General features: G+C 34.9%; 1 protein-coding gene across 5 annotated transcripts in view; it reads left to right on the top strand.

Annotated features, from left to right (window-relative positions):
- Positions 1-17,227, top strand: part of BTBD10 (BTB domain containing 10) — a 77,594-nt gene that overhangs the window by 13,609 nt on the left and 46,758 nt on the right. For 2 of the 5 annotated variants that reach the window (XM_019037559.3, XM_055356509.2), the window contains exon 2: positions 6,407-6,564. The exons of 2 other annotated variants lie outside the window; for them this stretch is intronic. In XM_019037559.3, coding sequence (XP_018893104.1) covers positions 6,464-6,564 — 101 coding nt within the window. In that variant the 5' untranslated portion in view covers positions 6,407-6,463. Of the gene's footprint in view, positions 1-6,406; positions 6,565-11,337; positions 11,711-17,227 lie in introns of those variants that run through there. One more of the 5 variants, XM_019037561.4, reaches the window with a different exon arrangement.

The raw sequence follows: 17,227 nt of genomic DNA, 5'->3' as shown, positions 1-17,227 counted from the left end.
CAAACTGCAAACTTGTTTCCCCTGAAGTGTATAGCAGCTGCCATCTGTGCTTATTTCTTACTTCCTCCAACTACTTACTTTTTTAGCTTGTTTTCCTGGGGGTCAGGGCAAAGGGAAGGCTTTTCTGCACCTGTAATTTGGTGGTCAGCCAAGAATTTGGGCAGAGATTGTACTCACATTTTGGAATTCACCCTCTCTGTGGGTTCTTTACTTCTGGGAATTCCCTCTTAATCTTTACCTGCTAGTGGTGGTCTTTGTCCTCTGATACCCTAACCAGTAAGGGATTCAGCTTTCTGCTGCTGGAGGTGTATACAGTTGGGGAATACATTCAGCTTAGAAAGCATCAAAATCATGTCTCATGCCATGCAGCTTTCAAGGGCAGAGTTCTCTGTGGTCCCTGCCTGCTTTTTCTGCCAGGCTACCTGATGTCCCTCCCCTACCTCCCGTACATGTGTATTTTAGCTATCAGCCAGGGATTTGAGCAGAGTTTATGCTCAGATGTTGGGCCTGCACTTTTCTTTGTTTCTTTCACTTCCACTACGTCTACCTGAAATTTCAGCTCTGAGGTTTTCTCTGCCACTTTGAGCTGTGTGGCTGCCTGGTTTCCTTCACCATATTTGTGAGGGATGGGGAGGCCAATCAGCAAAAAAACTTCAAACTGAACTCGTGATTTTGTTGCTTCTAGTTGTAGTTTTTCAAGAGTAAGCTCTTCTTTCACTACTGTCTGCTTTTGGACACTTGCCAGTGCTTTTAAATAGTTGTTTTTTATAGTATACCTAGATTTAAATAATTGCTTTCTGTTGGAGGTGTGCATGATCACTTCACCTGGCTGTGTTTGCAAGAAGTTTCTTTCCGTCTGTCTGATCTCCTTTTCTTTTAAAAGTTGCTTCCACCTGTTCTTTGTCCTACATTATTAACTGTGATAGTTTGCAGTCCCTCAAGCTCTTTCAGTTCTTGATGTTGCTAAAAATGACTGTTCAGTTCTCTGTCAATTAATTGTTGGATTTATGTTACACTCCATGGGAGAATTTAGAGTAGATTAGCAATCAAGAGGAAATTATAAACATTTTCATGGTGGTTATATCCGTATCATACATTTTCTGTGTTTTTGGTGATACAGTCTCTCTTTTATTCCTAAGGATAGAAGCTCATCAAGTGATCTTTCAGTTTCTGGTCCTTAGAATTCTTCCTCCTCGTAGGCCCCTCTGAAGGCCTTCTTTGTAGTTAGTACAAAATTAACTTTGTGAACATTCAGGTATTTGCTCTTTTGTCTACCAGTATCAAGTGATTAATTTGCTCTTTGGGGCTATCTCTCCTCCTTTTGGTCCTTTCCACATAGAGAATGTCATCTTAGGACATTTAACTGACTCAGGTGTCGTCTTGGCTTTCTCCTGGTCAGTCTTTACCATCCATATATTTGGATATTTGGACTTCTGTAGCTGAAGGCAACCCTTGTCGTCTGATTCTGGGATCACTGTGTAATTCTATCCTCTTCACTATTCTCCCTCTCTTATCTATCAGGTCTTTCTAGTAATGGCTGCACTTGAAATATTTTGTCTGCAAAGTTTGAGAGATAAAAATAATTTTACATTAATAGAAAAGCTGTTGTGTAACAACACTATTTAGAGTGTGCTATGGTTTGACTGTGTCCCCAAAAATCCATGTGTTGGAAACTTTATCCCCATTGTAAAAGTGCTGGGAAGGGCCTAATAAATGTTGATTGAGTCATGAGGGTGGAGCCCTAATAAATGGATTAATGTAGTTAATTTCAGGAGTTGGTCAGTTATCAAGAGAGCTGGTTATTATAAAAGTGAACCCAGCCCTTAGTGTTTTCTCTCACCCAAGTTCTCTTGCCTTTCTACCTTCTGTCATAGATGACACAGCATGAAGGCCCTTGCCTAATGCTACTGACATGCTTTTGGACTTTCCAGCCTCCAGAACCATGAGCTAAATAAATTCCTGTTCATTATAAACTACCCAGTGTCAGATATTCTCTTACAGCAACAGAAAATGGACTAAGAGTAGGATTTTAATAGGATGGATGAAGCCACAAGATGGCTGAGGTTTAAAAGGCACATTGTTGGTAATAAGCAAAAATATCAATTCTTTTTTTTTCCCTTTAAACTCTTTTGGACTTGAAAAAAGTACCAATTTTTATATACCTTGCTTGGTGCATTGGAAATAACATGGGCTTTTTGTTAGACTGGGGTTTTAATCTTCTCTCTTAAGATTTCCTCATATATGAAACAGGATAATAATATACAGTTGTTTTAAGGTTTAAGTAGGAGAAAATATATAAACTTCCTAGAACTTCGATAGTGAAAATAGAATAAGTGGTCTCCATACACTGTGCATTGTCTTTGTTTTGTTTTGTTCTTCCATATATCATTAGCATTAATTGATACTACCTGGAAATAGTGTCCCAAGGAGCAATTATTTATTTTGTTACTATAGTCTTGAAGATTCTGCCTATCCCCCAACCCCCACCTCCTGTTTAGACAGAATGTCCAAGAGAAGGGGAAGTAATTGCATCATCTTTTTCTCAGTTAACTTTTGGCAGTCTCCTGAATGCCTGCCCCTAGCCAACAAGCCCAGTGGTTCCAGCCTCTGTACAGATGATTTCTAGATTATTTTGAATTTAAATTTATTTCTATCATGCCTAAACGTAGTAATGAATAGTGACATATTTTCCAGGAATTTTATTTTTGGTTGTCTGGTAATTATTTTTTGATGATTACAAGATCCAAACAACAATAAACTTTAGTTTTTCTGGACATTGGGGATTCAAGTGCCAGATTCTGAAGGACCTTTTTATAGTAAGGAGTTTAGATATAGGAAACGAGGAGCCATTCAGTTTTTAGGAAGGCCGTTCTGATTACAGCAAAGCCAGTAAGGAATTGAATGGTGGTAAGGAGGTCAGCCAACATTTTTACTGATAGATGATAAGGGCTTAAATAAAGGCAGCACTGGTATGAATGAAAGGGAGAGAAGGAGTCAAAAGAAGATTCTAAAGTAGACTTGGTGTGGGGAAATGAAAAAGAAGTCAAGGATGACTTCAAAGTTTTTAGCTTGATGAATAGAAATGACATTAATTGATGTGAGAGGCCAAGATGATGAGACTGACTATTGAAGTTGGGGTGCCTGTTAAATAATTCAGATAGTGATAATGCGAACATAGATTCTATGTAGTGTATAAATCCTGATGTTTGCAAGGGTTTGGTCCTTATTTCTGTTTTGTTTGCTGTCTCTCTCGAACCAGCAAGTAGAGAAGAGAGGAAGATGGAATCCTAATAAACACCAAGATTTAATGAGGGTGAAGGATGAGGCAACAGTAGAACTTGAATAGAAGTGCTACAGGTGGGAGAGAGATACAGGATATGGAATCATGAGAGGTGTCTTTTTTCCCCTTCTAAGATGAGTTTTTTGAGTACAGGAATAATGTCTAACTTACTTCAGCACCTTGCATATTGGCATATTGTAGTAAATGCTTATAAGTGCTTGAATGAATGAATGAATGAAATCTGACAAATATACTGTCACTGAGAATGGCACAGAGGATGGTTAAAACTGAAGAGATTATCAGATATTACAAAATAGTATATAATATGTGCCAGTGGCCTTTCAACCATTTACAGTTATAACTTGGCTTATTGATAAAATTTAAAAACGCTAGCATTTTTGTGTATTTTACACAAACATAAAACACGTTATGTTTGTGTAGGCAAACATAGGCATAGTTTTTCCAAACATCTCAATTTGAATTCTGCTTATTTTTTAGTGTGCTTGTAACCCTATGACTACTGGGAGTGAGGGCTGGGGAAAAATCTTTCATGTGGTAATACCTAAGTTTTATTGACAAATGAAATGTGAATATGATTTTTTCAGCTGATTTTTGAGCACCTTTATCTGAACATTCATTACTTTCTTATGGCTTGCTGTGAAATACATGCTGATTAAATAGGATTGATTAGGAAAACAAATGGGAATTTCGCTCCTGCCACCTGTTTACCATCCAGTGTAATAGTGGTAGAAAATCTGAATCTGAATTTGCCTTGCTTATCTATTCCTTGTAGTTAGCTTTTTGGTCACTGCCACCCATGGTTTAGGATCATTCTTCCCTCAGTGGACATCTGTGGCTATCCTATTCAGAAGAGTATCTGATGTTAAGGAAAAGGAAGAGATAAAATGCTCTTCAAAGATATGTTAGTCTGTATTCCCAGATATTCTGGAGGCTGAAGTGGGAGGATCATTTGAGCCCAAGAGTTGGAGACTGCAGTGAGTTGTGATTGCACCATTGTACTCCACTCTGGGTGACAGATTGAGACCCTGTCTCGAAAGAAACGGCTGGGTGCCATGGCTCATGCCTGTAATCCTACCACTTTGGGAGGCTGAGGTGGGAGGATCACTTGAGGCCTAGAGTTCAAAGAAAGAAAGAAAGAAAAAGAAAAAGAAGAGGAGAGAGAAAGAAGAAAGAAGAGAAGAGAAAGAAAGGTTAATCCCTGAAATAGTTTATACTTGAGGATATGTAGAGTAAGGAAAAATTGTTCTAAATCTCATTCTACAGAATCTGCCAAATCTCTACATCTTTATTTTCTCACATTGTTTCTTTCTACTATCCTTTTGCATCTCTTTTGGTGACTACTTTTTTTCTGACTTTCTCCTTTGCTTCTCTGATTTGTTCATTCTCCCCATTTTCTTCTCTTTGACCTCATCTCTTCAGTACAGATAACTAGTCATAAAGTAAAATTGAGGTTTTTAAAAGTTTTTTTGTAATGAATACATTTTTATTTTTATCTAAAATTCAGATGACATTGACATATTTTTATGTTCAAAATAATTCATGGTTTTTATAGTCATCTAATACCTGATTGATTTGTGATACAGTCATTCTTAAGGAAATAATAGGAAATAGGCTTCCTTTTCCAGGAGCATTCAGCAAATAAACTATGTGGCATTTGCTTAGGAATTTGCATCAGTCATAGATTCAAAGGAAGAATTTGAATCAGCAGTTCTTCCTTTCCCCCACTTTTATTTTTATTTCACTCATGGATCTACGTAATTATTTATATATTTATTATATTAAATGCTCATTTATTATAAAATTTTCAGCTGTTTTTAGAAAGAAGGTACTATGAGAAAAAAATTATAGTAAAATGGTTTCTCTAAAATGAAAATGTATTTTCTACTGATTTTTGATATGAACACAATTTTAATGAGTTTATCTTTGGCATTCTTTGTGAACTTGTACTGCAATACTGTGTAAAACTCAGGAAAGTATAGTATTTTCCCAGTTTTGGAATTTCCCTTTGACTTTTATGTACAACTCTACCTCACCTCCCACCATCAGATCCAGCTTGGAAAAGTATATAGAAGGTATACAGGAGTGGGTGTCAGGAAACCTGAGTTCCAGTCCAAATCGTATAGCTTTGTTTGAATTGTTTAACTTCATTTGGTTTCTCTTTTGGTGTCTGCAATTTCTGAAAGTCAAATCATCTATTTCCAAACAAATACTTTAGTTTCAGCATTTTTCAAGATCAAGATTTTATTCTATATAGTGAATTATCCTTGTTCTTTATAATACCATTTAGCAGCATTGTGACCTTTGGCAAAGTTACTAAAATTCTGAGGCTTTCTATTCTGTATATGGGGATCATAATGCCTACCTTGCAAGGTGATTGTGAACATTAAATTGGATAGTGAATGTGGTTTAAAAGTGTTTAGCTCAGATATTCTGTAAAGCTGTTGTTAAGTGAGTTTCCTTATCATTTCATTTGACTATAGTAGAAATAGCAGTTACAAGCCTCACATGTGAAAAGGCATAAGTATATGAATTGTATTGATAAAACATTTTTATGGTTATTGCACTATAAGGAAACATCAGAATGCTTACATACATTTATTTTTGAGTAAAAATTAAATTTCTATTCAGAGTTTTTAACTTCGTTAAAGGAATAATCATTAAAGAAATGATAACATTGGTTATTTGGTTTTACTACATGCTTTCCTAAGCATCTTAAACTTTTAGTAATTAGGAAATATGTTCCAAGTGAAATTGTGTCTAAAAGAATCATTCTATGGAATTGTTTTTGCCTTTTTGGTACCATAATGATATTTGGATACATGAGGTACCTATACAGTAGTTGTTTAAGTATATTTACTAAATACAAAGAGCACATTATTAAACTGTTACATAGTGGTAGCAGATTTAATAGACAAATCAAATGAAAAGTACCTAAGAAGACCTCTGGTGTTTATTTTAATTTGATTTGTGGCATTTGTATGGTTAGTATTTTATAATCTATTCATCACTTTAAAAATATGTCACAATAATATCAAGTCTATACAATTCTATGACTTTTATTCTGCATGGAATAGATTTAAAGGTCAACACTGCTCTTTTATGTAGGTTATGGGTGCTACATGTGTGCTTTCAGAGCAGTAGTGTGAGGAAGCTTGGAGTGGGATGGCAGGACGGCCTCATCCCTATGATGGTAACTCCAGTGATCCAGAGAATTGGGATCGGAAATTGCATAGTAGACCTCGTAAACTTTATAAACATTCAAGGTAGGTAGAAAATATGTATTTCGCATATGAAAGCTCTGCTAAAAACTGATTGTAAAGAATACTACTGCATTTGGTTGTGGCAATTCCTGTCAGAGAATGGGGGCTGTTTTACAAAACGTTGTGAATGTTTATCTGTCTCCATAGATAACTTTTGGAGAAACATTTCTTTTTAATTTTTTAATATTTGTATTTGAATATTTATTTCTGTCTCTAAAGATGGTGAAAATCTCCCTATTGACCCCATGAATAAATGCTATAATTTACTTAATTGGGGACTCTCACATGACAGGTTAGTTCTTTGTGTTTAAAACTCTCTAATAGGAATTTATTTTGTGCTCTAAATACATTGTATACCTTACACAGGATAATATATAGATTTATGTCAGTGTTTGCTTCATACGTTTTTAACTATCTGAGTTTATATTGTGTTGTCATCCTTCTCATTAATGAGAAAAATTAATCTTTCTGGAGTGACTCTACTGGTTTATTTAAAGTTTGCTGCATGAAATAAAATTCATTTCAAGTTTCAGCCCTTCTATCTATTATTTTTAAAACTTTCATTTTCTGCTGTGTAACTTAATGAGGAATGCCTCATTTTGTACACTTTGATCTGAAATTTTAAGATGTTAATTGACAACTCAGAAACCTCACATATTACAGGTATGTAAGCATGTTTTCATAAAGCAAAATCTTCTATGAATATTACTTAGGGGATATTATTGAGCATTTAACTTACTTGAATATAAATTTCTCCTTACCACTGATAACAAATGCCAGCTTTCTTGAAAAAAAAAACCATAATATTGTGATAATGAAATCGTTTTTGTGATTTTAAAGAAATAGTTCAGGTACTTTATATACTATAGCTAGAAAATTTGAGTGATTGGTACTTTTTAAGTCTCCTGATAATATGTTCACCTTTATTGTGGACTTTTAATGTTATGAGGTCTAAAATATTAATATTAAGTTGACTTTTTAATAATTTATAAGTCCGTGCCAAATTGTATGAGTGTTTTTTTGGTTTTTTATGTTTGTTCATTCTGCGTGTGTGTATGTCAGCATCCAAACTGGGGCTTTTGTTCTTTTTCTCTATTTCATGGATATTATTTTGTCATTTAGATTAAAGATATGTTGGTTTTGCCAGGTGTGGTGGTTCATGTCTGTAATCCCAACACTTTGGGAGGCCGAGGCAGGCAGATCACTTGAGGTCAGGAGTTTGAGACCAGCCTGGCCAACGTGACAAAACCCTGTCTGTACTAAAAATACAAAAGTTAGCTGGGAATGGTGGCATGCACCTGTAATTCCAGCTGCTTGGGAGGCTGAGGCACAAGAATTCCTTGAACCTGGTAGGTGGAGATTACAGTAGGCCACTGCATTCCAGCCTGGGTGACAGAGTGAGACGCTGTCTCAAAAAAAAAAAAGTATTGGTTTTATCACATTAAATGTGGGGCTGTATTTATATCTACTATGTTTTATATATATATATGTGTATTTTTTTAAGTGAATTATATAGTATTCATCCTAGTTCTTGCTGTTTTTCTGCTGAAAAACAGATTGCTGAGGTATAATACTGCATTATATAATGAAGAGGTGACAAGGGAGAAAATAAGCCATTATTTTATAAAAGGCTACATACATACAGTGGGAAAAATTGATAAAAATGAACAGTGCATTTTTCATTATTGTTGTTTCATTGTCAGTAACAAATACTCAAAGCTCTTCTTGATAGCTGTAACATCAGTAACTTTTTAGTGCTGTTTTTATTCTTTTTTTTTTTTGAAATGGGTTCTCACTTAGTCAGGCTGGAGCGCAGTGGCACCATCTCAACTTACTGCAACCTCTGCTTCCTAGGCTTAAGCAATCCTCCCTCCTCAGCCTCTGGAGTACCTAGGACTACAGGCATGCACCACTACCACCACACTCAGCTAATTGGAGCTCTTTTTAGGTAGACTGCAGCAGTATTTAGGGTTATTTGGGTGAAAAACATTAAAGTAAAATAGAAAATAAATACCAGTGAATTGATTTTTTTTTAATGCAAAGACTATGAAGTCCGTTAAATGAGTTTATTTTAGCCTCATTCATGGAAAATCTGCCCAAGGAAGAACTTTTAGAGACCTCCTGTGCCATATGCTTAGGAACATATAACTTAGGACACTTAAAAAGTATGATTTGACTTTTTAAAAGTGTTACTTTTTGAATTAATAGTAAATTAATTGGCTGAGCAGTTTTAAAAAGTAATAGCAAGTATTAATGAGAACTTGCCTTCAGTTCAGGAGAGATTCAAAAGCGCACTGTTATGGAATAGTTTAGTATCCACGCATGGAACTATTAGAGGACAATAAGGCACTTAAACTATGGTAATGAGTTATAAAATAAGAGTTCAGAGAAAGAATCATTATCAGCTTGAGTAGGTGAAAATGAGACTTGAGCTAATCCTGGATGATTAGAGTATTAGGTAGATGGAGGACATTTCTGGCATGGATCTTCAGATTACCTTGACTGGATCTGAAGGTGGAGCTCTGTGGATAGTATTATTGTTCCCATTTGGCAAATGAAAAAAAACCAAATGAGTAAACTTGCCCAGGACCATCCAACTTGTAAACAGCAGAGCTGGGATTTGTAAACAAGTTTCTCATTGTTTTCTTTTTCAAATTTTACATAATTTATTATGGTATATTTTAAATACATGCAAAATAGAACAGATGTAATGAACCCCTGGTATTCATCACCCAGCTTCAAGTTACCAACTCATGGCTGATTTTGTTTCATCATGCCTCTCCTACTCTCATTCCTTTTTTTGAATATTGTGTATTTTATTTAGGTATGTTTGAGTAAAAGAAAACAAGACTAAACACTGGCTGATGTTAGGGGTTTATTATTCTTTTAAATAAGAAATCCAGAGATAGGCAATGGCGGATGCATGTTTAGTGGCTTAAGGATGTTAGGGTCAGAAGTCTCTTATTTTCTTGGCTTTCCTCTCATTATCACAAGGTGGATATTGTAGTTCCAGATGTCATTTTCACTTTCTAGACAAGAAGGAAAAAATGGAAAAGGGCTTCATTTATATCAGGAAATTAAATTTCTCAGAAATTTCCAGCAGATATCTGCTTATAAACCAGTCATTGGCTAGAATCATGTCATATGGCCATCTCTGGATCAGGGAGACTGAGAAATATGGTTTTTAAATTGGGCACATTGTCACCTTGAACAGTTGGGGATTTAAATCTATAAACGTAAGGAAATAAGCATACTTTATTGTTTAGTTTTTATAGCTAATCTAAATTTTGTCTTGTTGAAATTTGTGTTTTGTTTTGTTCTATTTATGTTTTGGAATAGCCTGACTTTTTCTCGTCTTGTACTTTTGATTTTTTTCCCTACTTTTCCTTGCTGGCTAGGATAAAAATAAATTTTTTGATTTATAAAAGTAACAGCAACAGTTACTATCTAATGTGTATTTACCATTAAGGTTTGAGAGTTTGAGAGCATTGCCTTATGGTTTCTGTTCTATCTAAACAACTTTAGGTACTTTAAAAAATCATTTAATTATTATATTTTATTTCTGATCATTTTCCTTCTTTTTTCAAAAGATTAAAAAATTTTAAAAATTGGCACATAATTGTGTATATTTATGGGGTACCTAGTGATATGTGTATCATATAGTGATCGTATCAGAGTAAGTAGCATGTCCATCATCTCAAATATTTATCTTTTTTTGTGTTGGGAATATTCAGTAAAAGGTGCTTTCTTTTTTAAACTTTCTTTTGAATGTAGATATATATCTCTTTTAAAAATTTGTTTACAGTTAGAGAAACTAGTCTGAACATGGATGGACTTTTAGGGTGCCTATGATCTCTCAGCAGGTCTATATGATTGAATTTGTTTAAAATTTACTGAATTGGTTTAAAATTAGTTTAAAAATTACTGAATTTGTTTATAAGTTGCTCAACTTGTTTCTGGGTGAGTAGTTGTATAGTTACATGTAGAGTTGCATAGTTATATACTTGTATGATATCCATATAGAACAGCTTGGTAGCCTGCTGAAGATGTTAAAGATCATTTCAGTTGAAATGTATTTGGCCTGAATTTGTGACAACTTCTTTTTAAATTATGAATTAGAGGAGCTTTTGCTATTTAAAAAAAGAAAAAGAAAAGCACTTTTTCTGTATAAGAAGGTTAAAATGTCTAGATAGATGATACACTTAAAAGCTCTTAAATATTTGAATTGGGTGGAATATTACCATATAAAACTCAGGTCTGCAGTCCACTCAGGTTACTAAAGATAAATGCATCATACATTCAGTATAGACTATGCCGCAAGGTTTCATTCCCACATGGAAGTACGCATGCTCGTTTCTCCTGAGACTGCATAAAGTCTGAACGTTCCAGTTTCCCTTTTAAGTCACTTCATAGCCCTAGCAGCAGTTTAGAAATGCAAAAGTTTGGTTGCTTTAAAGAATAGTTCTTGAGTGGATTCTTAATTAAGTACAATAATGTTTTCTCTTTGATTTTAAAGAGGTTTACTGCCCAGAATGGATACACAATAAAATTTTGAAAGGAAAAAGAAAGTTAGCTGTATCCTAGTTTTCTAAACCCTGGCAAGCTGGCAGAGCTAGAATTAGCTTTACAGATGGCATTTGGCAACATATCTACATATCTCTAAGCCCTCAACTCCTGCATTTTGTTATGCCTGTCTATCAATTACAATATCCAATCACTGCTCAGAGATGGAGAAATGGGACGATCACAGCTCACACGATGCTGTTTTGTTAGAAACGTCAGTGCTGCACAACCCACGGCTGAGTCAGTGTCTGTGAGAAAATAAACTGAATTAATATGTAGAGGGGGTTGTATCTCTGAATATTTAAAGCCTAAATATTGCAACAGCATTATTACACAGTAGAGGGAGGAAGCTAAAGGAAGTCTATGGACAGGTGAGGTAGGGGGAGACTGGGGAATTTTCTGATTGTTCAGAGGAATCTTGAAGATGATGGAAATATCAGATGTGCTAAAGTTTCCTAGTAATGCCCAAGGATGCTGACCTGGCTTTCAGTGCTTCATTGTTTGAAAGAGCAGAGTCCCTTTATACTCTGATTTCAAAATTTTTTTCTTGTTTTTGTGTGTCTGCCTTGGCATATACTAAAGGAAGGTGTGTATTCATTTATTACATGATATCTCTGGGTTATAATTATTTACATATATGAATTTGAAAGAAAGATTGAGAGGGATATGTGTGACCTTTGTTTCATTATGATCATTTACATGACTAAAGATAAAGATCATATGTCTGATTTTCAGTTTAATGGCAAGTTACTTAAAATAAATGAAATATGTTTTTATTGTTTTTGTGGGTTTGATGCTTTGTGTTTTATTTCAAGTAACTTGAGAATGCATTGTGTTTGGTACTGTTTTTTATGAATATCATTAAAAATTTATTTAAGGAGAGAGTAATTATGAAATAATATTTTTGATTTATTTGAAAATAAAATTCAAGATAAATGAAATAATTGAAATTTTCTAAAGAAGGAATTGAATATATTTTTACATTTGGATGAACTAAGGATTAACTGAACCATTTATATATAGTACTTTACAGAACTGAATGTACTTAAATGATAAAGCTCTAATTGGTTAAAGTGACTTTCTTTCAAGTCAAAGAACCCAGAAACTGAATAGATGATCTAACTATTGCCACTGAGGTTTTGGATTAGTGAGTATTAATTTTCAACCAGACAAAATTTCTAAATAAGGATAATGGTTTTTCCTGTGAGATTTTAAATCTTAACAGGTGATATTGCTCACTTTATTAGGAAATTTTACAACAGTTTAAAACATTTTGACTAATGGTTTTCTTCCTTCTCTCTTTATTACCCTTATCCTGCTGATCCTTAATTTTTTTGGACTTTTGGGATATACAGCATTTTACATTTACTTTGTTTTTAATGTATTTAAATGGTTTATAACATTCTTTCCTTGAAGTGTAAGGAAGTTCTTTTAATTTCCCCCATTTAATTTCTAAAAGTTTGAATGGTCATCTTATGGTTGTCATGACTTATTTATATAGTTCTGTTCGTGGTATCTTGTATTGACTTTTTTTGTGGTTTAGGGTCCAGAAATGTTTTTGTCAGCTTATTAAATAGAGTTATAAAAGCAGAATCTCAAGCTAGACCTTTTAATCTTATACTTTATAGGATACTTTCCCCTGGTTCTGCTGATTCTTTTAAGATAATAATGTCTGTCTTATTGTGAAAATGGTACATACTCATTAGGTAAATTTGGTAAGCCCAGAAAAACATATAGAAGAAAATGAAAATAAGTTTTTCTATTATAAAAAGAAAAATAAATATTTTGGCATATAACCTGTTTTTTCTGTGTATATATAAAAATCTAAAATAACACATATGCACTTAAAAAGACATTACTGTAGTGCTGTTATGTAACCTATCCTTGAAAAAAAAAGAAATTTAATTATGAACATCCTTTAGTCATGAAGTGATCTTCTATTGCATAATTTTAAAGGATTACATAGTGTTTTGTACATATATATTTTGTAATTTATTTCACCAATCCGCATTTTTCTGGTAATTGATCAGAGAAAAGATCAGCATGATTTCACAGCATAAATATCTCCAAAAAGAAAGAATGTCTTAAGGAGTTAAGTAAAAATGTAATATTGATTATTTTTCTGACAGAGAAAGATCTTCAGTGTGATTACACAGTGAACCCTTTAAAGACATACACATTACTTTTAAAGCAAAGCAAATAGCTAAGATAACCATCATAAAGTATAAAAAATAAAAAATCAGGAAAACTAGAGCTCAGATGAACTGAGACTTCAGAAAAATGCCAAGACCACCAAAAAAGATTTCTTATATTACATTTAATGTAAGAAGAATAATCAAGGAAAGTATAATAATAATGCATGACAATGAGAGGGAAAAATCTAGCTCTTGAAGCTTCTTTGTCAAAGTGGAAGAGGAAACCACTACCACCTCTAACAGAAATAGAAATAAGACAAACATTGACAGGAAGGACATGAAGGCCAATATGAGTATAGAGGTAAAGAATGCATCTGATTAAATGAGTTGTCTTCTGGGCCATTTAAAACATCTTATAAAAGGAACTGCATGCAACACCTTAAAATTATTGTTATTATTTGTGATCTTTGAAGGTTTTCTGAGAATAAAAGAACTGCTAAAAGATGGGAGATTCTGGGCTTGATTTTGAAGCAGGTAGGAGATTTTGGAATTAAAAATGGAAAGGACTCATTTATGACTGACTTGAAGAAAAACAGTTTAAAAATGATTAGGGATAGGTTTGTTAAAATTAGATTGCCAGACCAACTTAGATTTTTCTCTGATGCAGTTAGTAGACTAGCAACGCTATATTTGGACTTAAGCTTAGATTTTGGTAAAGTCATTTTGATACCCTTGAGAGTAAAGTGGGGGAACAATAAGTTAGCTACCAGCTGATCGTGGTAATTAATTTACACAATTCTGACTTTAAGTGATCCCATCCAGAGATTCATTGATCTTGAAAGGTGGCTTTGTTCTTTGCTTTGGGTAATATACTAAATGATCCAAAATAATTTTTGAGGCTGAGTTGCTGTATTAAGTTTAGATGAACTTTTTGGGAGTATATATGTAAGGACTAAAAAACACCAGGATACATTAAGGTAGCATCGCTCTACAGCATCACATATGAAAAAGACCTGAGGGTGGCTGTTGGCAGTAAACTAGATATAAGACAAAAGTATCATATGGCTTCCCATCTTCTTCCTCACCCCTCCCCTAAAAAATCCATTTCAACTAATGGAAGAGTAGAGTAACTGCTGAATACCAAAGTATTGTTATTTTTAGTTCTGTGTGTATTCAAGAAGAAGGATGTGAAAAAGTTGGGTATGTTGCCAGTTTAAGGAACTAAGAATTTAAGAGAAATCTTGGGCTGGGCGTGATGTCTCACACCTGTAATCCCAGCACTTGGGGAAGCTGAGACGTGCGGGTTGCTTGAGGCCAGGAGTTTGAGACCAGCCTGGACAACATGGTGAAACCCTGTCTCTACTAAAATTACAAAAATTAGCTGGGCGTGTTGGTGCACGCCTGTAATCCCAGCTATGTTGAGAGACTGAGGCACGAGAATCGCTTGAACCCAGGAGGCAGAGGTTGCAGTGAGCAGAGATCACGCCACTGCACTCCAGTCTGGATGACAGAGTGAGACTCTTTCTCAAAAAAAAGAGAGAAATCTTGTGACAGCTCTGGTTGGATATTAAGGAATGTCATAATAAGAGCTATCTTCAGATATTTTAAGACTTTTCCTTTGAAAAGTAATTAGACATGGTTTGAGCCAGACTTGTTTGAAGTTAGGAGCATGAGCTCTGGAATTGAACCCCTTGGTTCAGACCCAGCACTTAATTAACTATATGATTTCAGGCACCTTGCTTAGCCACTAAGTTTCCATTTTCTCAGCTGTAAAATTGGGGTGGTTTTGAGGATTAAGGTGCTCAGTACTGTTCTAAATGCCCAAGTGTTTGCATTGTTGTTGTTATTTGGTCCCAGCAGGTAGAACTAAGGCGGTGGTTTTCAGCCCAGATGATTATGTTTTCTAGTGGACATTGGCAATGTCTAGGGACATTTTGGTTGGGGAGCTGGAGGACGTACTAGCATACTGGTGGATGGAGGCTAGGGATGCTGCTAAACATTCTACAATGCAAACAACAGCTTTTTTACAACAAAGAATTACCTGGCCCAAAACCCTGAACTTGGGTTAGGCAAAAAGGTTTAAGCCTTAATGTGAAGGAAAAACAGCCTAAGAGTCAGAACTTTCCAAGGCTAGAATGAAACTTTTAAAAGAGAAAAGTTCCCCTTCCCTGTCATTAGCAGTAGGTCAGCCAATTCGAGGACACTTTGTAGATGAAGATTCAGGAATTAGATAAATGTTTGGACTAGATTTTCTCAACAGTTTTTCCTAAACTTAGGTTCTGTGTTTCTGTGGATATTTCTTAGGATAGTTAGACATACTGAATTACAACATCATCAAAGGGCCTCTGATAGAAATTATTTTAGTCTTTAATTTCATCAATCTAATTACAGTATAGATTTTTATTTTTGATATTTAGGATTGAATAAAAGGCATAGTGGGGGGAATTTAATAGAAAAAGGTTGTGTTTTCAAAGGTCATTTGGAAGGAGTGATTGTGGGATGGCTGTGATTTGTCTTTAGAAATCTGTTTTGTGGCCGGGCGTGGTGGCTCATGCCTATAATTCCAGCACTTTGGGAGGCCAAGGCAGGCAGATCACAAGGTCAGGAGTTCAAGATCAGCCTGGCCAACATGGTGAAACCCATCTCTACTAAAAATACAAAAAATTAGCCAGGCGTGGTGGCGGGCACCTGTAGTCCCAGCTACTTGGGAGTCTGAGGCAGGAGAATTGCCTGAACCTGGGAGGTGGAGGTTGCAGTGAGCCAAGAGTGCGCCACTGCACTCCAGCCTGGGCGACAGAGTGAGACTCTATCAAAATCTGTCTTGTGAAAGTAATTTATTAAAATATTCACAATCATTTGATAAATATTTTAAAAACTGAGTCTTATATTTGTACTTCATATCTTTTATACTCCAAAAGTTTAAAAAAATTATATTTTTAAAAGCATTGCTTGAAAAATATTGGTTGTGTATTCATTATATTATTCTCAATCATTAACAGTACCAAGAACAGTAACTGGCACAGGTAGTTATTTAGTAAATATTTGTTGAACGAATGACTATTCAGTAGATACACAATAAACCTGTGCAACCATTAATTTAGCTTTGAACAATTTTTAATAGTGGCTAGCTATTTTTAAAAAATTTTTCATGCTGGGAAGTTGCTGAGAATACTAAGTATGTAGTGACTGCCAACTCCGAAATTTGTATTTCTAGCCTAGACTTTCCCCCTGAACTTTAGACTTATGTATCCATAAGTATACACAGACTTACATATACTCAGATGTGTAATAAGCATCTCACTTTTAACATGTCTAAGACATACCTACATTTCTAAACCTAGTCCTTTCACTCTCACTTGCATTCAGTAAATGGAACTTCCATTCTTCCAGTTGCTCAGGACAAAATCATGGAGTCATCCTTAACTCTTCTTTTTGTCTCACCTCCTACGTTTCATCCATCAGTAAATTTCAGAGGCATATTCTTCAAAATATATAGTCTAGTCCACTCTTTACCACGTAACTCTGCCATTACACTGGTCCAAGTCACTTTCAGCTTTCGCCTGATTATTTACAGTAACCTCTGAAATGGTCTCCTGGTTTTACCTTTGTCTCCTTTCTCCCATTCTCCCATTGTTTGCTTTGCAGCTAGAGTGATCCTGTTAAAATGTAAATTACATCATTTAATTCACACTTCAGTGCTACCCATTTCACTCAAACAAAAGCCAAAACCCTTTAAACATTCCTTCAATGCCCGTCATAATCTTGTTCTAGTCTTGCCTAACTAAGCTCTACCTTTTTAACATGGTTGTTCTTAGTTTCTATGCTCCAGCAACCCTGGGCTTCTTGAATGTCTTGAAAAAGCCAAGGATAACTCTTACCACAGGGCCTTTGCATTTACTATTCCCTTCTATATTTCATAGTTCTATTTCTTACGTTTTTAGGTCTTTGTTTAGACACTTCCCCCTCAG

Source organism: Gorilla gorilla, chromosome 9, assembly GCF_029281585.2.
Source record: "Gorilla gorilla gorilla isolate KB3781 chromosome 9, NHGRI_mGorGor1-v2.1_pri, whole genome shotgun sequence".
In the NCBI taxonomy this organism is placed as follows: domain Eukaryota; kingdom Metazoa; phylum Chordata; class Mammalia; order Primates; family Hominidae; genus Gorilla; species Gorilla gorilla.
The sequence above is the reverse complement of the archived record's forward strand: the minus strand, read 5'-3'. Positions and strand labels throughout refer to the sequence as shown.